The following is a 26,936-nucleotide window of genomic DNA, read 5'->3' on the forward strand; positions in this document are numbered from 1 at the left end:
CACTACCAGTATTATTCTCAAAAATATCTTCTGAATTAATCATATAGAAACCCTTCAGTAATTTGAATGTCTCAATCATATCACCCCTTTTCTGCCTATCAATAAATTTCTGCAGCCCACAAATCTTCAACCTGTTCTCATAAGGTTCATTCCATAGTCCTGCTATTATCTTGGTCACTCGTCTCTGGATCCTTTCCACCTCCTTCCCATCGAGAAGAAACCCTGATGCCCATATCTGGGCACAGTAGTCTAGATGGAGTCTTATCAAGGTTCGATACAGAGGAACAATAACCTGTTTGTCTCTGCTCGTTAAAGTGTTTTTCAGCAACCATTTGATTTTTGATGAGCTGATTTTGCCACTTTTATGATGTGTCCCCTAAACTTCAACTCCCTATCCACCAACACTCCCAAATCCCTGGCCTCGTCAATCTCCTGGAGTACAGTTCCACTAATCTGATATACTGCTGCTAATCTTTTCACCCAAAATGCAAAACCTTACATTTTTCCACATTAAATTGACATCCATTCTCCTTATCCCAGTCCTCCAAACTATCCAAATCATCCTGCAAAATTTTGACATCCTGAGCATTCACTATTGCTCTACCTAACTTTGCATCATCCGCAAACAAATGCACAGTTCCTCTCAGATTCTTTTCTATATCATTTATGAACAAATTAAACAGCAGTGGTCCAAGAACAGAACCCTGCAGCACACTGCTAGTCGCAGGCCATCTTTTGGATTCTACTCCTGAATAAACCACATTCTGATATCTCTCCATCAACCACCCTCCTATCCATCTCACCAACCCTATATCCATTCTCATATGCTGCAGTTTACTGATTAGAATTCCATGTGGTATCTTATCAAAGGCTTTAGCAAGGTCCAGCAGAATCACTGTAAACCCGTTACCCTTTTCCAGTTCATCCGTCACTGTGTTATAGAATGTGTGCAAGTTACTGAGGCATGATCTACCCTTCACAAAACCATGCTGTCCCCCATAGAGTATCCCGTTTTCATCTATCCAATCTTGTATTTTCCTCTTGACTATTTTCTCCAAGACCTTGGCAACAATTCCTGATATGCTGATTGGCCAGTAATTTTCAGCAGCTGTCTTGGAACCTCCTATCTCTGATTTTTTTAAAAAAACTATGTGTTTTTAAAAAAACACATGTTCTTGAATTTAGGAGTGGTAAAATAGTGCTTGCCTAGGGCCGACATATACCTTAACAACAGTTCTGCTGTGGAATGCAGATTATGAAGACAGATTGAAGATTTTCGACGCAGACACTAGCCAACAGGAGAAAAAAGTGTGATATGACTGAAACTTACAAACCTCTGAAAAAAGAAGGAAAAATTGCTCATGAGAGTCTCTGTTGACTTCTTTCCAAGCAATACACATTGTGTGTGTGTGTGTGTGTGTGTAATGAAATGCTCCATAATTCAGTATATATTATATGCATATTGAAAGTTTTTTAAGTTGGTTATACTATAAATTAAAAATTCCAAGAAATTATATTCTTGGTTTTTAAATCCTTTATTCAAGTGTAAGCTAAAAAAAAAAAAAAAAAAAAATATAGGCATATTTCCCTATATATGTACGGCTCCAAAAATATTATACTTAAATCAACTAGTCACAAAAAAAAAAAATCATCGCATAGTACGAACTGTGGTAAAAAGCATATAAATAACTAACTAACTAAATATATATATATATATATATATATATATATATATATATATATATATATATATATATATATATATATATATATATATATATATATATATATATATATATATAGTCATCCCTCAACTTATGTCAGTTCGAGTTATGTCCATTCAAAGATACGTACATGAAGGGAATAAATAACATTTTTGACTATACTTTCAAACAAGATGCAACAAGAGTAAAGTAAAAAAAGGTTTCTATTTAGCAACAATGCATCATTCTCAGTGGCAACAACGCATTCAGCGGCAACCTCACTTGACAATCTCCATGTGTCTTCAAATTCCTCTGTTGATTTTTTGTTTTTAGAACTAGGTTATCTGTGCATTTATCGTTAAATATTTTGCGATATTTTGTGCAATACGGCTCCTAACATGCCCAGTCAAAAAAACCTAGTGAAGAATCACAGAAAAAGAGGCGAGCAATTGATCTTGAAACAAAGTTGCAAGTTATAAAGCAACATGAAACTGGTAAGCCCATCAGTGTGATCACGCATGACTTCAGTTGGTCTCATTCTACAGTAACGACTATTTTGAAAAATAAGGATAAAATTGTAGAAGCTGTGAACGGATCTGCTTCCATTAAATCGACGATAGTGACAAAACAGCGAAACGGTCCTATCAGTGATATGGAAAAGCTACTTGCATCATGGATAGAGGACCTGAACCAAAAGTGCATATCCCTTAGCACTATGACCATAATCTCTAAGGCACTAAGTCTCTTTTTTTGAAGAGAAAGTAGGACCCGATTATGATTACGAATTCAACGCTTCCAATTTGTTCATGAGATTTAAGCAGCATTTTACCTGCGTAATATGAAAATGTATGCTGAGTCTGCAAGTGCCAATGAGAAGGCTGCCAAGAAGTTTAATTATTATGGAGAAAAATTATTTGCCACAGCACATATTTAATATGGATGAGAATTCCTTGTGTCGGAAAAAAAAATGTCAGAGCAGACATTCATCCACAAAAAGCTAAAATTTATGCATGGTTTCAATGCTCTTAAAAACCGTATTACAATTCTGTTGGGGGGGGGGGGGGTAATGTGGCTGGATATAAACTGAAACCATTTGTGATATTCCACAGTGAGAATCCACGAGCCTTCAAAAATTAGGAAGCATGCCCTTCCAGTTCATTATCGGAGCAATAAGAAGTGGTAGATGACTCAAAAATTGTGTTCGGATACCTTAATCAACTGTTATACGAGTGGAAAGCTATTGTGTGAAAGAAAATGTAGAATTTAAAATTTTAATTCTATATAATGCTCCAGGTGATCTGTCTTATATCTGTAATCTTTACCAAGTTGAAAGTCATGTTTCTTCCTCCAAACACTACTTCATTGATCCAACCGGTGGGTCAGGGAGTTCTCGCAGTGTTTAAGGCTTATTATCTATGGAGAACTTTATCACAAGCCATTTCTGCCACTGAAGGAAATTACCAGACCCTCATGCAATTCTGGAAAGCATTCAATATTTATCACGCTATTAAAATATTGCTGTGGCTTCGGCCGAAGTGACCTCTCAATGTATGAGTAGCATATGAAAAAAGACATTAAAAAGTTTGTGATTGATTTTGGAAGTTTTGAAAAAAAATGAAGACCTCTGTAAATTGAGTGAAGAAATAGTGGGCCTAGCAAACAATTGGAATCTTGAAGCGAATGATGTTGACATAGTTCACCCCATAGAAAGTGCCCCTGAAGAGTTGGCGAACGAAGAATTGGTCGAACTGGAGGAATAATATGTTGCAGAAGAGGAAGAGGGGGAAAAAGAGAAACAAGAAGAGGTAGTTAAACAATCCACAGTGAAGGGTCTTGCAGAAATGTTCTTTGCAGTTAGCGATGTTCTCAAAATGGCTGAAGACATGGAACCCAATGATGAACCTAAAATGCGTTTGCTTGCTGTGAACAAATTTATGATGAAAAGAAGAAGAGGAATAAGCAAAGCACATTGGACAATTTCATCAAAAAAAAAAAAGTTACACCAGAAGGGCCACATCATAGAAAGCTTCACAGCATATGTGAAGCTTTCCTTCACATAGGAAAGGTTATGAAGATTAATTTTGGAGGAAGATTTGAGTGATTATTCTCCTGTTTTAGTGGCAGTAACGCACAGTACAGTTTTATAATAAGGCTTAAAAATTAAAATAGCAGTATAGTTATTAATTACTCTTAAGTCTCTAACCCATACACCTCTGTTGATTTAATGTATCGACCTATGTCCTGCCGAATGAAACGGAATCCGGACGTAAGTCGAAGGATGACTGTATATATATATATATATATATATATATATATATATATATATATATATATATATATATATATATATATAGACCACCCACAGTTGCGAGAACCATAGCTGGCAGAGTGCCAAGAAGAGTCAATTCATGTTGAAGAGGAAAAAGGAATAAAGCGATGTACGAATTCGTCACCAACGAGCGAAATCACATACTTTATACGTAAAAATTTCCAACTGTTATATAAGCAAAATAGTTACCACGTTAAAAACTAGAATGTTCATAAAAGAAAAGCTACTTTTCCGACGTATAATAATAAACACTCATCCCATGAACCGCACGATTACCCTATTATCGGAATGGATTCGTCTTCTGCCATGCGCAGAAGTTTCCAGGGTTCTCTCATCTGTGGTCGGAATGTACGTACTCTTCTGATGGACGATGTCTATCCCCTGACATCTCAATCCCTTTTGCAGTAAATAACTAGGTTCTGTATTTCATTATGACAAAAATAAAAAAATATTTAAAACATAAAAACGTTATTAAATGTTTAAATTCCATCGTTACTTATGGATTATCCTGTACATTGTGATCTCTCGTTTTTTTTTTTTTTAGTTTCTTGCGCGGATTGTCGCTACGTTCATCAAATCAAAGCTGTAAAACTTAAGTCGTAGTTATAGGTGTTCTTAATTTTTTTTTTTATCTTGCCTCATTATTGAGTTGGTGCTTCAAAATTATTTCTTATTTGTCCTTTTTTTTTTTTGTTTCTTTTTTTCCTTCAAAAAAAAAAAAAATGCATCTGAAGTAACAAGTATGAGTTGCCTAATTTCATTTCCTGTGTTACGCATCTTTTCTTCTTAAATTACCATTGACAGCCCCGGTTGTGTAAAGAAACTGCATTATAATTGTCGTCGAAGTTTCTATCAGGAAATTGAATAATCTTTCCATTACAGTGTGTGCGTGCGTGCGTGCATGATGTAGAATCGACTTTCTGCTTTTAGGCATAATAAATAATGCTCGTATGGAAAATGCTCTAAAAGTGTAGTCTCTTACATATGCTTGGTCCGTTGCCTGAATAAATGAGGTACTTGCACGACAATAAAGGAATCCTTTGTAAAAGCATGATCGTAATTCTCATCACTCAAGTTATTATTATTATTATTATTATTATTATTATTATTATTATTACAGGCAACTCCAAGGAGTCGGCAGACTCATCGAGGGAGGCCTTAACATCATGTCAAGAACAACTACTCGACATTCACACAGTATCTATCATACGAACTCATTCACAGTAATGGCACCCACAACAGACTCTGGCAGCTTATTCCATCATTCACCACTTTCACCACTCTCCAAGTAAAAAACCTAGCTCTAACCCTTGCTAACTACACTCTTGCCCAGCTTCCATATATGGACCCTAGTCCTGCCACCACCAGTCCTATTCTCAAAAATATCTTCTGAATTAATCTCATAGAAACCCTTCAGCAATTTGAATGTCTCATTCATATCACCCCTTTTCCGCCTATCAACCAATTTCTGCAACCTACAAATCTTCAACCTGTTCTCATAAGGTTCGTTCCATAGACCTGCTATCATCTTGGTCACTTTTCTCTCGATCGTCTCCACCTCCTCCCCATCAAGAAGAAACTCTGGCGCCCATATCTGGGCACAGTAGTCTAGATGGGATCTTATCAAGGCTCGATACAGAGGAACAATAACCTGTTTGTCTCTACTCGTTAAAGTATTTTTCAGCGACCAAGTGATCTGGTGAGCTGATTTAGCCACTTTTGCGATATGCCCCCCCTAAACTTCAACTCCCTATCCACCAACACTCCCAAATCCCTTGCCTTGTCAATTTCCTGGAGAATAGTTCCACCAATGTGATATACTGCTGCTAATCTTTTCACTCCAAAATGCATAACCTTACATTTTTCCACATTAAATTGACATCCATTCTCCTTAACCCAGTCCTCCAAACTATCCAAATCATCCTGCAAAATATCCGAGTAGTAAACCTATTGTAAACCTAAGTTGTAAACCTATCGAGCATTTCTTTTTTGTACGTCGATGGGATTAGGAGTGAATTAAGCTGGTCGGGGGGCCCCTGGCGGTAAAATATTCGGGGCTCCTAAAAATTTCTACATTTTGAAAAGTTGACAGCATTTCTCTTACAGCCTGGTATACTTGTGTGGCAGTATTGAATTTGTCTTTATCTTTTAAAAATAATAGAAACGGTTTCAATACATCATCACAATGCATAATATCTACATCGTTCTTATAGATCTCTTAATTTTTACACATAGCTCACGGCCGCCAGGTCCGAAACCCGCCTGATCCGCCTCTGGATGGGATACTTACGGGTTAGATAATCTGACCCAGCTGAAGAAACCAAACGGTAAAGTTTTAAGTCACTTTAGGTCTCCAGTAAGCAGGACAACGAGAATTATCACCTAAACACTTTTACAAACATCCATGCCACAATGAGATTCCAACCAACATCCTGTTGCTTAGAGAGAATGTTGGTTATAGTGACAATGATATATTGCCAGCAGGGCTGTCCCTAGGAATTTTTTCCGCCCTGTGCAGTAGCATATTTTGCTGCCCCTTCTCCCTTATTTTTCGTATACTCGCCCCGTGCAGTAGAATATTTTGCCACCCCTTCTCCCTTATTTTATGCCAACTTTGCTGCCCCGTGCAAATGCACGTCTTGCACCGTCGGTAGAGCTGGCCCTGATTGCCAGGGGAGAATGCTGCTCTTGTTATCATTCAGGGAGTGAGAGGTGTGATTGAAGTTCTGATTAGCGGAATAATGAATTACTGACCATTTAAAACTATATATTTTGAAATTTATGTATATTTAATCATACAAATACAAAATTTATTTTACAAATGATATTCTAACTTTTTCAATTTAGCTACTTGAATACAAATTCTACCCTACGGTTCTTCTTTATGAACTTGTCAATAACATCGTCAAGAGTTGGTTGTAACACTTGTAAAACTGGCTGAAGCTCACTGGTTAGAGCTACGTTGACTGCATATGACCTGTGTTTAAGCAATAGAGTGAAATGGCTATGCGCGCGCATGAAATCACAGTGCTGCTGCGAGGAGTTGGAAACTCTGACAACCGAACAAACTAAGGTAGCTTTCGCTAGACGAGCAAGCATCGGCCTTCGAAACACAAAGCAAAGCTCAATTATTGCAGCACAAGCTTAAGATGTCTTCTGTCTACAAAAATAAAAGCCTAAATGGAATGCTTATAACTGCATGCATTTATTAACAAATAAATATTACTTCTTTCTCAAGTAATGAGCTTTCGCAGCAAGCACGGAGAATTCGCCTCTGTATATTGCTATTATAGAAAAACGTTATGGAGTTCAATAAGACATCATGGGAACCCATACGCTATATTCCATAAATTTTCTTAAATGCATTCACAGATGATTCACTTAGAGCCTTGCAAAGTTACCCCCATTTTAATTCCATCCGCCATCACTCTAAAATCCCAAGATTTAAAATCTTGAAGCAAAATCTCATCAACATCTTATATTATTTGGAATCTCTTCGACCCAAAATGCACAATTTTGTAATTGGCATAGTGAACAGGCCTTTATATCATTTATTCATATCATCAGCCTATTCAGATCCCTTTGCAGCAACTCCTTATCACAAGTTCCTTATTTTCCTATCAAATGCAAACAAATAGATGACCTCGCTTTTGAAACTTTCAGATTATATACAAATTAAACACTAATGATAACACCGAGAGGTATTTACTCAGAGATTCCCCCCCCCCCCCCACACACACACACAACGATCCGTCTCTTTGACTCTGATATCTGATTAGAATTTTCACAGGCTGTAATTGCAGGTGGGCACGTTCAAACTCTACTTATAAAATAATTATACGGTAGTTTTTAGTGCACATACCGTGCAGTCTATCTAATTTCATATTTGTTATGTAATTATCAGAATACTGTATGTATCATAATACGGCTGTCCGACTACCCCTATGCGCAGTTTGCAAAAATTTGCTCTTCATTAGATAAGCGAATTTAATTAACCCTTCTCCCCCTTTTTTTTTGTATGGGGATATAATGAGAAAGAGTCGTAGTTTGTCACTGATCTGTCTTTAATTTGCAGTTTATATCGTTTATACTTGTTCTGCAGCGTACTTCACTCTCATATGCACCATTGCTCTTTCATTTAATTTCTCTAATTGAGAGAGCCGTTACAATTTCTTCTAATATCAAAATATTGAAAGAAATAAAATATCACAAATAACAATAAATTATAATATTCTTAATTCTTACATTAACAATTTTACTTAAGAATTACAATTAAAATTAAATAACAATTTTACAAATGTAAAATTATTTAATTAATGTAACGATTTATGTATACGGTATTTAATCGGTGTATCACAGTCTATGGACGCTTGCTAGTTTTCTGCTGCATTTTCTTATATTATTGATCACACTTCGACTGTGTTTCACTTCATTCTGAGGGTATGAAAGTCTTTCTTTCCAGCAGAAAGACAAATGTCGCGACTCCAGTTGAAGATGATCGCAGCGAAGTGATGATATCTTTTACTAGATGTATACTAATCAGTGCATGCGTCACTGTGTGGGCGCGCTGGTTAAACTTTTTTTTTTTTTATCCATCCTAAGACAACGTGCTTTACATGGCTAGTGAGCGGTGAGTTAATTTCGAAATTTTACAGCTCTTCAGAGTTTGTTTATTCTCCTTGATGTTTTCGCGATATATGCAACATTATGATTTGTAGCATGTATAGAATCATTCTCTTAATATATACAGTCTATACAACTATATACTGTATATACACACACACACACACACACACAGAACGTGGTCCGCTCCATCTAGCTTGATACAGGAAGTTCTGTTAGTGTTGACCACCAAGGATGATGGAGAACCTGCTGGTTATATCTATAACAGTTACCACTAATTTCTGGCCTGATTTCCTTACGTTTTACATGATGCACATCCCGAAGTTACTTGCGGTAAACAATATTAAAAAAATGAATTTCTTTTTCAGGAGATTAGCTACATACCATAAATCTTGTCCTGCATTGCGCGAAGAGAAAAAAGCTCCTTTGGCTTCTACACTTTTCGGCCTCCTCTCCCGTGAGCATTCCACGTGTGTGTGTGTCTGTCAGTGTGGACATTGAAATGTTGTAGAGGCCTATCTTAAAAAGTCTACTTCAGTAGACTTTTTAAGATTGTTGTTGGATGAGAACAAAATTGTAAGTACACCGCTGAGTTGAGATAATATCACTTATTTCATTGGGGAGTGATTAATTTGAACTTGAAAATTGTATGCTCATTATTATTTTACGTTTGCTATTCATAAATAGCACAAATGTGAACATTCCCTCCTCTGCGTAAATATTCCGTAATATTTATTTCGTAAATTGAAGTTTAACAAATAAGCGTAAGTGATACGATTGAAATATCTAATTAAGAGGAGTTTCTCAGGTACTCGAGATATTCTATCAAATGTTGAGAGTGGGAAAGGAATAATGACAAACGTCTTCACTTCTCTAATAGGGAATATTTTTTAATTCGTGTTTCTTTTTTTTATTTTAATTTTGGAGATGGTTGGAGAGTGGAATGTATTGTCTGATGAGGTAATTAGTGCACAGACATTGAATCAATTTAAAGTGAGTATGATATATTTATTCCTGTTAGATTACTTCTTAATAATGTTACTCTCTCAATGAGTCTTGACTACAGGAGGTGTTTAATAATATTAAAATAGTTGGTTGTTCTTAATTATGTTATCAATTAAATCTTATAATTTTGTTATTTGTTCGGCTTCGTCCTTGAAAGATCTGCTAATTTTGTTATTTACTTATCTCATGTTTTGCACCTTGTCTAATCTTAATCCTTGGTAGTACTTCAAACTTATGGCCGCTACTAAAATATTGCTTGGGTGTGCAAAACTCTGATAACAAAGACAGTGCCTCAGGCTAGAGCCAAATTCTTTGTTAGATTACTTGTGCTCAATCTGATTAAAAATTTTGGAAATTTATTTGTTTAAGCTGCGCCACCAAAATTTACAGGATAAGAGAACTTTCTTTAGCCAAGATTTAAACACTCAGTATGACACACAATCCTTAATTCTCTATCTTATTCCTATACTGTAATCATATATGTTTCTCACTTTGCAGTCTTGACTATATCAAAATACATACGCATAGGTTCTGTTTATGAGCAGTGCATTGAATTTAGTGATCAGGCGAGTTATTTGTTTGACAAGAAAAGAATTTATTCATTACTAAGAAAAGAGATATACAATTGTCATTTAATAAATTCAACTGAGTCTAGCATATAGGATCTATTAAGAAATTCAATATAATATATACATTCCTGTCCCTTAACTAATCTTGAACCTTTCAGGGACCACGTGCCTAGAAACTTATCCCTTAAAAAGTTAGCTTATGTTAGATCATTGGCGCACCCAGGGAGGGGTTCAAGGGGCCCTGGCCCTCCCCAAAAGAAAAAGGAAAAAAGACTAGAAACATTTTCAAAAATCTTTTCCTAATTAAAATTCTTTTTTATTTTATTTATGTAGTGTGGTGTGTTTTATTTCTATACTACTTATGAATTAGCAGTCACATAAGGTGAAAATACCCTCTGACTCTCGGTGATCACGGTCTTCGTTCGCCTTGGAGGCGAACACATGTAGGCAAACAAAGTATCGCCCGAGCACTACTTCGCGAACGTATTAGTGCTCAGGCGATACTTTGTTTGCCCGAGCAGAGCCAGAGATCACGGGTATAATGTATTGGCGATCACTACAGATGCTCAGTCATACGTAGTATGCAATGCGTAGTGTGTGTATTCTCAAATCGTCTACTCAACTCGCCCCCCCCCCCAAGATTAAATCATGAGTGTTCGTCTCCCCTCCCACAAGATTAAATCTTGAGTACTCAGCCCCCCTCCAAGATTAAATCCTGGGTGCATCACTGTGTTAGATTATCATCACATAAAACTCAGGTTCAGGAATTATCTATTAACATCAGATTCTAGAATTACACTCTATAACTTAGCTATGTTCTCTAGCACAGAGTAATTGATCTCATGTAATGGTATAGTTCCTAAAGTACTACATAAAGTACAATTCCAGTTAATTTTCATTCACCATCACAAAATTTACTGATTTTCTTCTACTAGACAAAATTAGAAAGTTCTTACTTCGTAGTGAAGTCAGAATCTCTCTGGCTTTTACATGCGAACATCTTTTGAATTCCTGTGGCTTGTGATTTCCAATCACGAGCCTCAGGAATTGAAATTGAAAAAAATCTCATCTAGGAAGAGACATATCAGTCTCTTCCTAGATGAGTTTCTTTTGCTGCTACGTTCCTCTGGTCTTTGCTTCTTGTATGTAGGTCTGGGAATACGGTCATGATTCATTGCCTACTATCCTTGAGTAGCTCAGCTGTCATTGTCCGACCTCGTATTTCCACATAATCTCCTTGGATTACATTCACTTCATTGCCATACGCAGTCCAAAATCTCACGTTGGTATTCTACTTGACCACATAACTGCACTCGGATGCTCCACTCCCGACCACACTGGAACTACGACTCTGCGGAAACAACAGGAAAAAAGCCCCTTTTCGGTGTCGTAAACTTCTATATATATGGTTCCGATGACCTTCCCGCTCTTATGTCATTGTCCACTCAGCACCGTGATTCTCTGCACCCGATACCATTGCTTGTCATTGCATTTTGACAGGAAACCCCTGCGCAGCATTGCCCTTTGCGTTTGGTATTAGCCTCAGGTCACGAATTAATCCTCTTATTTTGTCTGGAACTTTAGCTTGACCTTGGTATACTTATGCACAATTCACTACATATACAATTTCTATTTTTCTCATAGAAAACACTTGATAATACAATATTCAAAACTTAAAGGAAAAGACATTAACGTTATTTCATTTCCTGTGTCAATTTCTCTTATTAACAGACAAGTATTTTAGCAGGATTTCTGATACTTGTTAAATCTGAACAATAGGAATTATATTTCTAAAATTCCCCCTATTCAGGAATTAACAATAATAATACTAGCCCTACATGATGTTGCATTGTACTGCACGCTTTCATTGATAAATAGATAATATAAGCTTTTATGTTTCTCTTCAATTGTACAGCCATTTTTGTAAATAAAAACTAATCATAAAGACATGCATCAATTTAATTTTCAAATTAAATTCAAAGTGCATTTTTTTAAATTTATTAAATATTAAGTTAGCATAGTTTCTATGTTATTATTAAAATAAATAAATATATTTTATTATTTTATAATATAATACACACACACACACATCCATTGAAACAACTTAAAAAGAGAATCATAATTAGTTAGTTTCATAGGAGATGCTGGATTACATATACAAGTTTATAAGTTTGCCATTGTGTATAATGAATTAATATTGCTGTTCATTGCTAAAATCAGAAAATGCATTAAAAAATAATGGAATTTAAAGAAGAAATCATATAAAGGTCTTGTTATTTTAAAACATTTTTTAATTTTTTTTTTCAGCAGATAGATGATGTCATATATCAGTATAGTTTGGACATTTGTTTTGTGGATACTTTATGGGTTACCACACAGTACACTACTGCAAGAATCACCTCCAAATATAATTATATTTATTGTTGATGACCTGGTAAGCACTGAATGTTATAAGAAGTTATAAGAATAATATTTCCAATTTGTAAATATTGCTTACCTTAAGAAAAAGCAAATAAAGTGTTATTGGTTTAGATTATTATCTTATATGCCTTTAGCCATCCATGTGGATAGTGTGATTGTTGAGTGATTAAATGCATATGAACTGTAATCTTATTATTAACATCATTCATGCTTGGATTCAAAATACTCACTGTGAGAGCTTGCCACTCTCATATATGTATACAGTTAACTCTCATTATATGCAGAAGTTGCATATAATAAATTTAGTTTAATCCTTTATCCAAGTGTAAGCAAGCAAAGTTTGCAACTGAACTATCTCAGGACTGAGGCAACTCGTGGTAAAGGTGAACCAAGCTCTCATCACTCCTTGGCTTATTATCTCCCATAATGCAAAGCACATCTCCTTGCACACATGTATAATGCTATGCATTAAGAGAAGGGCCACTATTTAGACCAGTTTTGAGCTTTATTGAGATCTCGTCAGTGGGAGCCAGACCCAGAGGTGGTAATACCAAGGTGGAAGCAATAGAGAAGTCATATTTACCTATACAAGTTGCCAAAAGGTGTCTCACGTTATTATTAAATTACTCTTGAATTAGAGAAAGATGTTGGAAGTTTTTTCCCACTTGGTTAGATGATTATAAATTTAGTTTAATCCTTTATCCAAGTACAGCAGAGGAGAAAGATGAGTTCTGGAACTCCTTGTAGACATGTATAATGCTATGCATTAAGAGAAGGGCCACTATTTAGACCAGTTTTGAGCTTTATTGAGATCTCGTCAGTGGGAGCCAGACCCAGAGGTGGTAATACCAAGGTGGAAGCAATAGAGAAGTCATATTTACCTATACAAGTTGCCAAAAGGTGTCTCACGTTATTATTAAATTACTCTTGAATTAGAGAAAGATGTTGGAAGTTTTTTCCCACTTGGTTAGACGATTATAAATTTAGTTTAATCCTTTATCCAAGTACAGCAGAGGAGAAAGATGAGTTCTGGAACTCCTTGTAGACATGTATAATGCTATGCATTAAGAGAAGGGCCACTATTTAGACCAGTTTTGAGCTTTATTGAGATCTCGTCAGTGGGAGCTAGACCCAGAGATGGTAATACCAAGGTGGAAGCAATAGAGAAGTCATATTTACCTATACAAGTTGCCAAAAGGTGTCTCACGTTATTATTAAATTACTCTTGAATTAGAGAAAGATGTTGGAAGTTTTTTCCCACTTGGTTAGACGATTATAAATTTAGTTTAATCCTTTATCCAAGTACAGCAGAGGAGAAAGATGAGTTCTGGAACGTGTTAGATGAAGAAATGAGGGAACTGGAAGAAAATGAGATGGTGATTGTCGGAGGAGACTTGAACGGACACATAGGGAGACAGAATAGAGGCTGTGAAAGGATGCATGGTGGCCATGGAGTGGGAATGATGAACCAGGAAGGAGAGAGGGTTGTGGACTTTGCAGTAGTGTTTGATCTGGCAATTGTGAACTCGTTTTTCTACAAGAGGGAAGAACATTTGATAACATTTAGGAGTGGTAACAACAGTTCACAAATTGACTCCATTTTGACTAGAAGAAAACATCTTAAGGTTGTGACAAATTGTAAAGTAATTCCAACAGATCAAGTAGCACAGCAACACTGACTGCTGTGCGCAGACTTTAAAATAAGATCGAGATAAGAACCTCTGGATGCCATGGGATGAAGACAGTTAAGTGATTTTGCTTAAAAGAGGAGAGTGTGAGGAATTGTTTTAGGGAGAGGGTGTCAGAGAGGATTTCGGATGGACTGGAAAGTGTACAAGATTGGTGGAAACATAATTCAAAAGTAATCCTGAGCTGTGCTATCGAGGTGCTTGGTGAGACATCTGGAAAGATCAGATAGCAGAAGGAGGGTTGGTGGTGGAATAATAATGTACAAGTGGCAGTGACAGCTAAGAGAAAGGCAAAGCAGAATTGGGATGAGTCAAGAGTGGAAGAGGACAGAGAGAGAAAGCAAGAAGCCAAGAGAGTTGTGGCACAGGCGAAGGCCATGGCATATCAAGATCTGTATGATCAACTAGAAACAAAGGAAGGTCAGAGAAAAATTTACCAACTAGCGAAATGTAGAAATAAAGCAGCAAAGGACATCTTACATGTGATGCAGATCAAAGATGCTGAAGGAAGAGTATTATGGAGGGATGTGGACCTAAGAAATAGATGGAAAACATACTTTGAGGGACTTTTGAATGAGGAAAATGCAAGGATTCACAGAGAAGATGGGCAGCCTTCTGAGGGGATGGTGCAGAACATCTGTAGATTAGAAGTGACGGAGGCCACGAAGAGGAACGGAAAATCGGTGGACCCTGACAGAATTCTAGTGGAAGCATGGAAGGCACTGGGGGAAGAGGGAATTGACCTGCTGTGGGACCTGTTCATGAAAATTTGCCAACAGGAAAATATACCCGAGGAATGGAGGGAGAGTATTCTTGTCCCCATCTACAAGGGTAAAGGGATTCACAAGACTGTAAAAATTACAGAGCAATAAAGTTGATGTCCCACACAATGAAAATCCTAGAAAGGGTTCTTGACAGTAGATTGAGAAAGGAGGTGGAGATTGCAAAGGAACAATTTGGCTTCATGCCTAGTAGATCAACAACAGATGCTATCTTTGGGTTATGGCAGATGATGGAAAAGTATCAAGAGAAACAAAGGGAGCTACATTTGGCATTTATTGATCTGGAGAAAGCATATGATAGTGTGCCAAGGCAAGAAATCTGGAGGTGTCTGAGGGAGAAGAAGGTTCCGGAGAAATATGTCAGGTTGGTGCGGGAAATGTACAGAAATGTGAAGACAAGCGTTCGGACCTGTCTGGGACAGGCAGAAAGTTTAATATTGTAATGGAGGTGGTAACAGAGGAGGTGAGAGAAGATGCACCTTGGACAATGTTGTATGCAGATGACATCTTGCTGTGTGCAGATTCAAGAGAAAAAGTGGGAACTAAACTGGAAAAATGGAGAAAAGTACTGGAAGAGGGAGGTATGAGACTGAGCAGAAGTAAGACAGAGTATATGTGTTGCACAGTGGGTGGCAGACAGGAGACAGATCTGGAGCTGGAAGGAAATGTTATCAGGAAGGTGAGAGACTTTAGATACTTAGGTTCAAGTGGAAGAAGATGGAGGAGCTGAGAAGGAAGTGGATGCAGGATACAAGCTGGTTGGAGGAACTGGGAGGAACATATATGTGAAAATGCAGATAACAAAATTGACACAATGAGAGTTACCTGTATAAGATCATCAAACTGTGGTGGCTTAAACTCTCTCCACACCACAGGTATATACATCCACCAACAGTCAAACCATCACTTTTCTATTGCTATGACTTTATAAAAACATTGGTCAACAGGACAATTTGCTCTGAAAATAATGCTCTCTCTCTACTGAGCTTAACTATATACACAAAACATTGTAGCCAATGGCTACAATCCCCACAAAATCAGAAAAATATCAACACACTCTTTTTTCCCTCCTAAATATAGAATACAGCGGTGGTGGCTCGTAACTTGAAAAATCGTGAGGGTGCTGCAACTTTTGAAATATACGTAGGCTGTTCAATAAGTTATAAGACTATATTTATACAGAAAACAGATTACCTTTAATCGTCATCATTTACATGGTCTTTTTTGAAGTAACTACCGTGAGACGTGATACATTTATCCCAACGTTGCGTCCACTTCTTAAACACACGTGAAAGTCCGTTTTTGAGAATTCTTTCAAAACAACCTCCGCAGCTTTTACACATGCTTTGTTGCTTTTGAAATGGCAGCCTCTTAGTGGTTTCTTGAGCTCAGGAAACAGCCAGAAATCGCACGGCGCGAGATCAGGACTGTATGGAGGGTGTGGTAGGATATCTATGTTGTTCTTCTGCAAAACATCCACTACACCACCACCAGCAATATGTGGCCTTGCATTATCGTGGTGCAATAAGAAGCCATTCTTCAGCAATGGACGCTTCCTTTTGACATGCTGTACCATTGTCCATAAAACATCCGCATAGTATGAGCCGTTTACATTATTCTCGGGTTCTACAGTATGTTGGTAAACAATGCCTTCGTAGTCAAAAAACATTATGGTCATAACTTTACCAGCCGATTTTACAGTTTTTGCTTTCTTCGGGGGGTGGGGTGAAGATGGATGCTTCCATTCACTGCTTTGTTGTTTCATTGTAGGGTCATAGTGATACAACCAAGCTTCATCTGCTGTAATGATGCATTTTAAGAAGTTGTTGCCTTCTTGTTTCAGTCTTTCTTTCCATTCTGTGCAGACATCCACTCGATGCTGCATTTGCTCCGGTGTGAAGCGTTTGGGAATCCATCGGGCACAAACATGTTTCAGTCCCAAATGTTCAGCCATGAACACTTCCCACAGAAATATTCAGGACAACATACTGCTGGCATACTGTAATTCTGCGAACTTCCTTGATGATAATCGCTGCTGTGTTGATCATTGTCTCTGTGATGGACGTTGAAGGTCTTCCCTCACGTTCAAGATCTTCCACATTTTGCCTTCCCTCGTTAAAAGTTTTATGCCAGCGAAAAACACTTGCCCTTGACATTGCTTCATCGTGGAAAGCTTCGCGTCTCATGTTAAAAGTGTCCGATGCTGATTTTTGCAAACGCACACAAAATTTAATCGCATAACGCTGTTCCAAGGATGCTTCCATTTCGACGACGGGTCGTGGCTACTAGGCACGCTGAAACAAGCTTGCGTTTAGTCACGTGACACTCTGGCACATCAGCCCATATACACCATCAATCAACCTCTTTTGTTAATACAGACAGCAATATTTCTTTATTCCACAGAAATTAATATTGTGATGAGTGGTTTCGCGACAGTAAAATTAGTCTTATTACTTATTGAACAGCCCTCGTACATACACACTGTAGGTACAGTGTATACGTGTTTGGATAAAATATAAAAATTATGATAAAAATTAAAAAAAATAAATAAATATGAAAAATATTGTTTATTATCGATAAAATTATATAATTCAAAATTACTTAAACAAAAAATCCATTCCTTTAATTGTAATTAAAGGAATGGATAAAAATTGTAAATTTAATTGTAATTGTCCAAATATTTCAAGAGACGGAGTAAACACAATAAGCACTACGAACACTCTACTTCTGGTGCAAGCTGCATATAAACAACAATGGAACTATGCAATGGACAGTGCTGCATTACGCTAATAGCTTGCATCTCACTATGATGTGCATATGCTTGCACGCGTAGCAATATGACACTGTCAAGATGGATTTTTATTATTTTTTATACAAAATAAGAGAATTGTATAGGATTATTGATGATAAAAATAAATATATTTATATATCAAGAAAAATTGGGGGTGCTGCAGTTCCTCAGTGCCTATGCACAAGCCGTCCCTGGCTGCAGTAAATCCATCACCATCCCATTTCTCCAGGACATGTCTGAAAAGTTTGCATTTTTTTTTCAGGATTTTTGCCATCTAGAGATCACCTTCAGACCACATTAAAAAAAAAAAATGGGCATCCCTTATCTGTTCTCCTTGAAGACCATTTACAGTTCCTAGATCTGTTTGGTGTCTATCAACTAATCTGCAGTTGTAATAATTTGTTCTACTATGGATAAATAGGCAGAACTGTCAACTTTAGAATTGCTGAGCATAAATACTAATCTGGTACCATCACTATAGTCATTCATGACTTGTAGACCATGCCTTACTTAATTACTGAATAGAAGTATGAAAGATTATTCGTGGATATTTTCTCTGCTTAAAAAAAATATCAAATTATGAAATTCAGGTGCACAAAATTGCCTTACATCTTGGAAATGCTCATTCTCACGTTATCATTCCCAACAGCCAACAATACCCAGTCAAGTGAACTAAATGGTGTACTTTAGGACTTTTTCTCTATTTTAGTCTTGCCAACTCCTACATGTCTGTGGGCACATCTTTGCCTATGAATTATCCCCTGATGATGCTGATTTGACTTTGGAATTGTAATAAATACTAATCTGGTACCATCACTATAGTCATTCATGACTTGTAGACCATGCCTTACTTAATTACTGAATAGAAGTATGAAAGATTATTCGTGGATATTTTCTCTGCTTAAAAAAAATATCAAATTATGAAATTCAGGTGCACAAAATTGCCTTACATCTTGGAAATGCTCATTCTCACGTTATCATTCCCAACAGCCAACAATACCCAGTCAAGTGAACTAAATGGTGTACTTTAGGACTTTTTCTCTATTTTAGTCTTGCCAACTCCTACATGTCTGTGGGCACATCTTTGCCTATGAATTATCCCCTGATGATGCTGATTTGACTTTGGAATTGTGGAAATATTAAATTATTTTAGTATTTCACACATATTGTCTTCTCTTTAATAAAAATACGAGTAATAGTCATCATAAAACTTAACCATTAGACTTATGAAGTGCAGTTCTGATTAATTAATTTAATTTTCCTAACCAATGTTATTAATTTCAAAGTTTTAAAAATATAATAATAAATTGGAGACATGTTTTGTGATTTCTAATTTTACTGTCTGTGTTCAAAATTGAATAGTTGGTAATATTAGAAATAAATTTATTTATTTACACTGACATTGTTTCATATATTCATTATTTCTATAGCTTGTCCCAGCATCATCAGAAGACTAATATCAGATGATCAGACAAATTTGTTTTGATATGATCGAGACATGTAAGTTGGTAAGGGGAGCCTATCAGAGATACAGGGAAATGGGTGATAAGAGAATGAGTGGTCATCCCTGGAAACTGTACAAATGTCACGTGAGAAAGGAAATGAAATGGAAATGTTTATATGGCACATAGTGAATGAGTGGAATTCATTGGTGGTGAACTCTCCATCCCTGAATGTTCTCCATGCAAGATATGATAGTTATTGCAGTCTGTGAGTGTTGATCTCCCACAATGAGTCTCAGGACTCCACAAAGTAATAGGAAGTAATACTAAAATTAAAACATTTGTAAAAAAATGAACAAAAATACGTTATTAAAAAAATGTCTTTCAATCAGTAACTTCATCAAATGAGATACAAGTTTATAAATACTGCAGTTATTAAATTCTTGATTTTAGAAAAAAAAAATATTCAACTCTGTTTCCAAGCCTTTTTGTTTCAAATCTGTCAGTTGCACATCAGATGGCAGTATGCATGGGAAATATGGAGAGCAAGATCAGATTTCTCTGACCAAAGGTGTGTGGCTTGACCTCAGATAATTTCATTTTTGTCTTATGGAACTTTACATTATTTAGGAAGGAACACAACACCTTTGCAGTTATCAAATATGTACTGTTTTGGAGTAGCATATAAACTCACTCCAGTTATTCTGATTAGATTTATTCTGATCATTTGGTCAGAGGGCAAAACTCATAATGTATAATACCAGTGTCACTTATTGGGATGTCATCAAGTTGCTCATCACCTGATGAAAAGTTTTTTGAACCGTTTTTTGGGCTGTGCATTTCACTGCATCTTTTTGTATTCAAAAAGATCCATGCATATTTTGTTGGTTGTTTGTGTAGCATTTGGTCTGGTTTATACTCATAAAGCAAACGTACTCAGAGTAACTGTAACTTGGAGTAGCCATTTTTTCTGTTGTTCACTGATTGTATTGAAATGGTTTTAGAGACTCATATAAAAGGCACATTTCATAATATTGGTTTTGTAATAATAACATCATTTGTTATCAAAATAGTTGAGCCTAAAGCCATTTATTTATATGTGCCATAGACATAATTTTACTTTGACTAACTAAATAAGGCAATTTTGTTTTGCCACTAAAATAGTTGTCATTTGGAATTGTTTCCAAAGCAGCTAATGATAAATAAGAGGTTACTAGTAATCTGTTTTATGGGATGTTTTCATCCCATAAAACAGGCACCTGGGTTTTTATTGTGAAATTTTGAGTTTTTATCCAAAATGTTGCAATAAAAACCCACCTGCCCCCCCCCCACCCCCTCATGTGAGACTTGTCTTTGTTTGCAAAACCCTTATTTCTCACATCCTAGACCAGATTTGAACCCTGATCTTTCCAACCAAAGGACATCATTGCTACCAACTGAGCTATGGAAGCTCCTCTAAAATAGCCCAACTGAAACTAAAATTGAAATGACTTATTAAATTTTAATACTATATTTCATTAAACAGTAAGTTAGTAGTATAATGTTGGATTTCTGTCCTTTCCTTCAAGGGCATGCTAAATGAATAGCAACTCAGAACATTCCTCATTCGAGTATACAGCAGCAGTAAAGCAGTTCCATAGGTTGGCTTCTAGAATAGTGCATGGGACTGAACCTGATGGATGGTAATGAATCAAGCAGTTTCCTGATTGAATCTTTTGAATAATCCTGATACTGCTTCATCAGCCAGATCATGACAAGGGAATCAGGGTATAGCAATGTGTGATTAAACAACTGACATCAGGTTTTATTAGGCCATAATATTACAGGTGATCATGATGACAGTTTCACCACATATGCTAGTGACATCTTCTGGGTTAGGAAGAACAAAAAAAATAATACAATAAAGGGATAAACATGAACCATTACATAACTAAAAAAAAAACACATAGGAACTGTTACACAGAGGTATTGAATGGGACAAGAGCTCCATGCCTTACATAGAAGACAACTTCAATGCCTGCAACATTAAAGAATCTACAATGACTACCCACTCACTTGGCATGTTCAACAAACCAAGGAATGATTCTTCGTGATATTTGGAAGTTGCTTATTAGATCTTTCTGCATGTCAGAATTTAACTTTTCTGCCAGCTATCACCCACGCCACTTACTGAACAATTACTGACCTCTGCCAGCTTCCATGCTCCATGTGTTTTCTGTTTTTTTACTTTTGATGGTTCCTAGATGTTCTGTTTATTAGTTATGTAATGGTTCATGTTTTTCTCTTTATTGTATTATTCTTTTACTCTTCCTAACCCAAAATGAGCCACTAGCATATGTGGCAAAACTATCAGTATAAAATCACATCAGTGTAATATTACAGCCTAATAAAACCCAATGTCAGTTATGGAATCATATTTGTTTTTTGGTCAAAAATTTGAAGATAAAGATGACTGAGCTGGTCTCATATAAAAGCAGTAGGGTTTCCCCCTCCAGAAATAGATTTTTCATCCCATAAAACAGGAGAATTAGTCGGAACACATGCATTTAACAAACATAAGCCTTCATTCTTCTTATTAACTACTTGACCACATATTGCCCTAATGTGGGATAGCTTTTGCAACTTTTTGCAACAAAATGGTTTGTGGACTTGATATTAAAAAGAAAACATTTTTATGATAATCTGACTCCTCAAAGATTCAAAAAGTAACCACCTTATATCCTGAATATGTGCTGAGTTAATTGATTTTAGTTTAGAGATCAAATATCATATTTGATCTCTAAACCTTGCTTTAGAGATCAAATATGATACCCCCCCCCAGGCCATATCAGACTTCCAGTAAGCAGTGGAGGTACTGAACTACATAATATCCATTTATTTACCCAAGCTAACAAACTATGGTGTTGCTTTTTTTTCTTTAATAGCATTAGTTTCGGTACAGTAGTGTCTAGCTGTTATGCCAGTTTGAAAATGCAATTTATTTTAGATAAAATTTTTTTTTAATATCATTTTCTTTAGGGATGGAATGATGTGAGTTTCCATGGGTCCTCTCAAATTCCAACACCAAATATTGATTCTTTTGCATCTGAAGGTGTAATTCTTAATGATTACTATGTGCAACCTGTTTGTTCGCCTACCCGAGGTGCTTTGCTTACTGGACTTTATCCCATACATACAGGTACCTGTAGTTATTAATCAAAGGAAATAAATACAGTTTATGTAACAGTACTTAATATAAGTAATTTTAAAGCTAGTAGGTGTCAAGTGTAGCATGTACTAACTTTAGCTATGGAATGAAACATACATTTTTTGGTTTGAATTTCAAAAAACAAAATTTTTAAAAAAATCTTTAAAATTAGTTGAATTTAGAAACCAGCTTTAGGTGAACATATTCATTTTCATATAAAATGGTTGTGATGTTAGTGTTTTGTATTGTATATCATTAGTTGCAAATGATAATGTCTAATAGCACTTGGCATCTCACAGAACTTTGATTGCTTCAGAAATATCAGTGCATGTGTTTGCAAAATCATTTTTTTTTTTTTTTTTTTTTTTTTTGGCTTATGAATGACATCTATAGTTATATGGAAGTAGTATGTAGAAATGCTAACAACTTTTCCACAACTTGGAAACTGAGTAAGAGTGTAGTCAGCAAGGTGTTAGAACTAGGTTTTTTGCTTGGAGTAGTGAATGAGTAGATTTGGTTTCCCAGAATCTGTTATGGGTTCCATGACTGTGAATGAGTTCAAAGCAATGTATGATAGATACTGTGCAAATGTTGGATAGTTCTTGGCATGGTCCCTTAATGAATCTAAGGACTCCTTGAAGTTGCTCATAATAATAATAATAATAACTTTTGAAAGGAATTTGAATCAGTTGTTGTAGTAGATGAAGGATAATATTAGTTGGGGAAAATAACAGGTTTCCAGTCTACAACAGTTGAGCTAAGAAGGATAACAGAGATGAAACACAGCATGATGGATGAGCAAAAAATATGGATTTCATAAATGTATAGAGTGGAAATTTGAAGAAAAGTTAGAATGGTTAAAAGAGATGGCTGCATTTCAGTATATTTGATGTTGGATATTTGAGTACATGCTGTTGGTGAGAGAGAGAGAATTTGCAGAGGTAGGATAGTGAGTGTGGATAAGTATCACAAAGACCAAGTTTGAGAAGTAGGTTGTGAAAGGACAGGTGAGGAGAGAGAGAGAGATTATGGCAAGTGGATATGTGAGAGGAGCAAATGAGAGAAAGGAGGGGAGTATGTGATATAGCATAGGTAGGAGAGTTTCAGACTGAGTAGAATTAGGTAAGGTGCAGCTGCACAGGCATCTGCTCTATGTCAGTAATGGTTCTCCATTTTGGGGATTGATGGTAACCTGCACTGATCCCCTGGCTAGGAAATAGCAACTTCTAATACCTCACCTCAGGGTCCAAATAGCAACAGTGGTATCATGGACACTATCAAAGCAGATATACTGGATGAAACATTGCCCAAGTCAACATGGTTTAAATCCTTAGTTCAAGTAGAGGGGTATGTTTTCAAAAAATCCACTGTAGTCTCCAAATCATTTCAGTCACTTTAAAAGTCTATGAAAACAACCAGACATCAGGAATTTCCTGCCTATCCATTAACTGAACATCAAGGGATTTACTAGATCAAGATCAAAGGTACTAAATAATGTTCTTAGTAGGCACAAAGTAGATGTTTGTGCTACAAGAAACTCGCCACACCTCACAAGAAAAGATTATTATTCCTGGCTTTGTCCTTCTCACTGATAAACCCGATGAAAGACATGGGCAGGCGATCTACATCAAAGCAAGTCTGGAAAGCATCTCTGAATCTCTGGACATTCACAAAGATGATTTTTTTCATTAGTATCTGCCTGCACAACTTCTTGATCTATAATATATATATGTCTCCTCTACTCCGCTTGTCAAACCTTTCACTTCATAGCCAGCCCATCCTGGCATCATCCTCATGGATTTCAACTTTTACAGTATATTATGGGGATACAATAATGACAACAATCCAGGCCTGAAACTGACAGACTGATCTTTACAAACAACTTCCACCTCCTCTACAACAGCAAGCAACCTTGAAACTTTAAAATCTGGAATATGGGGATCAGATACAAACCCAAACCTCTGCTTTACTACCACTGACATAGAAGGAACTCCTCTCACCTCAGCCTATCAAGTACTGCCTCCTTATCTCCACAGTCAGAACAGACCATGCTTAATTACTATACATTGTATAATATCCAGAATAAACGGCTTCTCAATATCTTAATGCATTCTCAGGAAAGCAAACTGGCCAAAATTCACTGAATTCATTGAAAACAACGACAACATAATTTCACCTGCAGTTGATAATTATGAAAGATTCATTAAATTCCTCATGCATCAAAAAACACATCCCCCAGAGGATATAGTAAGACCTATACACTATGCTGGTCAACTGAAAATAGTATTCTCCTGGCAGAAGAATGCTATTCTTTATTATAAGCTATTCTTTATAATGAACTAATCATATGGGCTACAATTTTGCTATAATGAGAGTTTAATGCATAAATCAGAATAAACCATATTAAGCTTCACAATTACATTACCTGAAAATGAGTGATTTATTTGTGTATATTTTTTTAAAAATCACATTAATATATTGTTCTTTGTATTCATTATATTTCATTTTTGATAATTGAGTTGTTATTACTCCTTTCAAGGACTTCAGCATGATGTAATTTATGCTCCTGAACCACGTGGTCTTCCATTAGACAAAGTCCTTCTTCCTGAACGGCTGAAGAATCTAGGATATGCTACTCATGCTATTGGAAAGGTAATCACAACTTGTACAAGAATTACTGAATTTTTAGTACATTACAGTTTTTAAGTCTTCACAGAATAGGGGTTCCTCATTCTACACAGTAGATATGTTATAGTTCACCTTAAACTCTCTTGTTGCCATTTCACTTTCTCCCCACTTTGGCAATATATTTTGCTCAACCACTTTCATGGAAAAAACTTCTCACTTCCTTGAAGTCATTAGCGAAGGAAATACTATCATTATGAATAGTATTAGTTCAGCTGAAGTGAATTTTCCATTATAGGGTATAAATAACCAAGGATAGTATGGTACAGAGCCAAATAACAAAGCCAGCAGTATGCTAGCTTGTTGTTTTTGCTATTGGTTTAATTACTTCAATAATTAAACCAAATTGAACATATGGATCCTTGAATTGGGTTAGAAATAATATAACTGATCAAAGACTGGAGATTGCAAATATGAAAGTTTTGAGAAAAATCAGGGAAGTGAATGGATGACATCAATGAAAGAAGCCTATTAAAAACAAAAATATCAGGAAAGATCTTGTGGAGTTTGTTACTTGAGAAATTGAAGGATATAGTATATTTCTAAGACAAGTAGGATCTTCAAAGAATAATAATAGGTATAAGAACACTAATAATGGACTGTATGTTTCTCTAACAAATGCCAAGAGTATCAGGAATAAAGCGAATGAGTTTGTAATATTGATATCCTCAGCCTATCCAGAGATTACTGGTATCAGTTAAATGTAGTTGACAGAAGACAATGTTGCATGATGAAGAAGGAAATGGAATTTATCATCTACTAAGAGAAAATTACTTGAAAGAACATATGATGAAGAGTACTTGGTGTTTAAGAATTCTGGATCTGGTAATAGCATCATAGGATCTGCCCATAACCATGGTAGCCATGTTGCCAGTGATTGAGGAGAATGAACAATGAATGAAGGAGTTGCCTAGTGTGGAATTTTCTGTTAAGAAGGGGTATATGTGTATAGCAACAAGCTTAGGAGGCAGTTTGAAGCAGGGTTATGGCAAAACAATCTGGGAGATGGTTAAGGAGAGTGTCTGAAGGAAGCAATATCAGAGTCTTATTTCTGAGGTCAAGTAGATAAATCTGGTAAGCAAGAGTTGCAAAAAAAAAGGATTATGGAGAATATAAAGAGAAAATACTCATGAGCAGTATGCAGCACAGGCAAGAGTGACCAGCATGGTAAAGAAGTCAAAACCAGATTATTATTATTATAAAAATCAAGTGGATATTAGATCCAGCATTATTTCAAAGCCAAATGTAGAAACTGTGAAAGTGTCATAAAAATAAGTTGACCAAAGAGCTTATGGGAATACACCCGCTGGCATTTACGAGTTGCCCTAGTGCAGACCATTTAGAAAACATGAACGCTGCCCAGACGTCCATATATTTGCTTTCTAATTAGTCCATTTTTAATAAGGTTTCACTGGCCTCACAGCTGTTTCAAACTGGTTAGTTCTCTTCAGAGACCAGGCAGAAACCTTAAGAGAGCAAAAACTCTCTTTCAATACTAAGGAACTTGAAATGTCAGAGAGGTGTATTTTATTATATGCATGCCTGGGCAGCGTTCATGTTTTTTAAAATCTAAAGAGAAGGAGAGGAAGACAAAGACTGGAGTGGATGAAAAATATAGATGAATGGACCTATCACATGGGGAATGCAGCAGAGAGGCATAGGACATGGTGGAAACACATGGTAGTTGATCTCCTGGAGGGAGAGGATACCT

General features: G+C 36.2%; 1 protein-coding gene across 4 annotated transcripts in view; it reads left to right on the plus strand.

The window, feature by feature from the left end:
* The first annotated feature begins 7,817 nt into the window (after window positions 1-7,817).
* Window positions 7,818-26,936, plus strand: part of LOC150095729 (arylsulfatase J-like) — a 107,126-nt gene continuing 88,007 nt past the window's right edge. The window contains exons 1-4 of one of the 4 annotated variants that reach the window (XM_090410107.1): window positions 7,818-7,835; window positions 12,537-12,663; window positions 22,372-22,531; window positions 25,080-25,192. In XM_090410107.1, coding sequence (XP_090266233.1) covers window positions 12,544-12,663; window positions 22,372-22,531; window positions 25,080-25,192 — 393 coding nt within the window. In that variant the 5' untranslated portion in view covers window positions 7,818-7,835; window positions 12,537-12,543. Of the gene's footprint in view, window positions 7,836-8,520; window positions 8,663-9,629; window positions 9,649-12,536; window positions 12,664-22,371; window positions 22,532-25,079; window positions 25,193-26,936 lie in introns of those variants that run through there. The other 3 variants (XM_090410104.1, XM_090410105.1, XM_090410106.1) reach the window with 3 other exon arrangements.

This window comes from Typopeltis vanoorti, chromosome 20, assembly GCF_054136105.1.
Source record: "Typopeltis vanoorti isolate ZY-2024b chromosome 20, IOZ_Tvanoo_1.0, whole genome shotgun sequence".
Taxonomy (NCBI): Eukaryota; Metazoa; Arthropoda; class Arachnida; order Uropygi; family Thelyphonidae; genus Typopeltis; species Typopeltis vanoorti.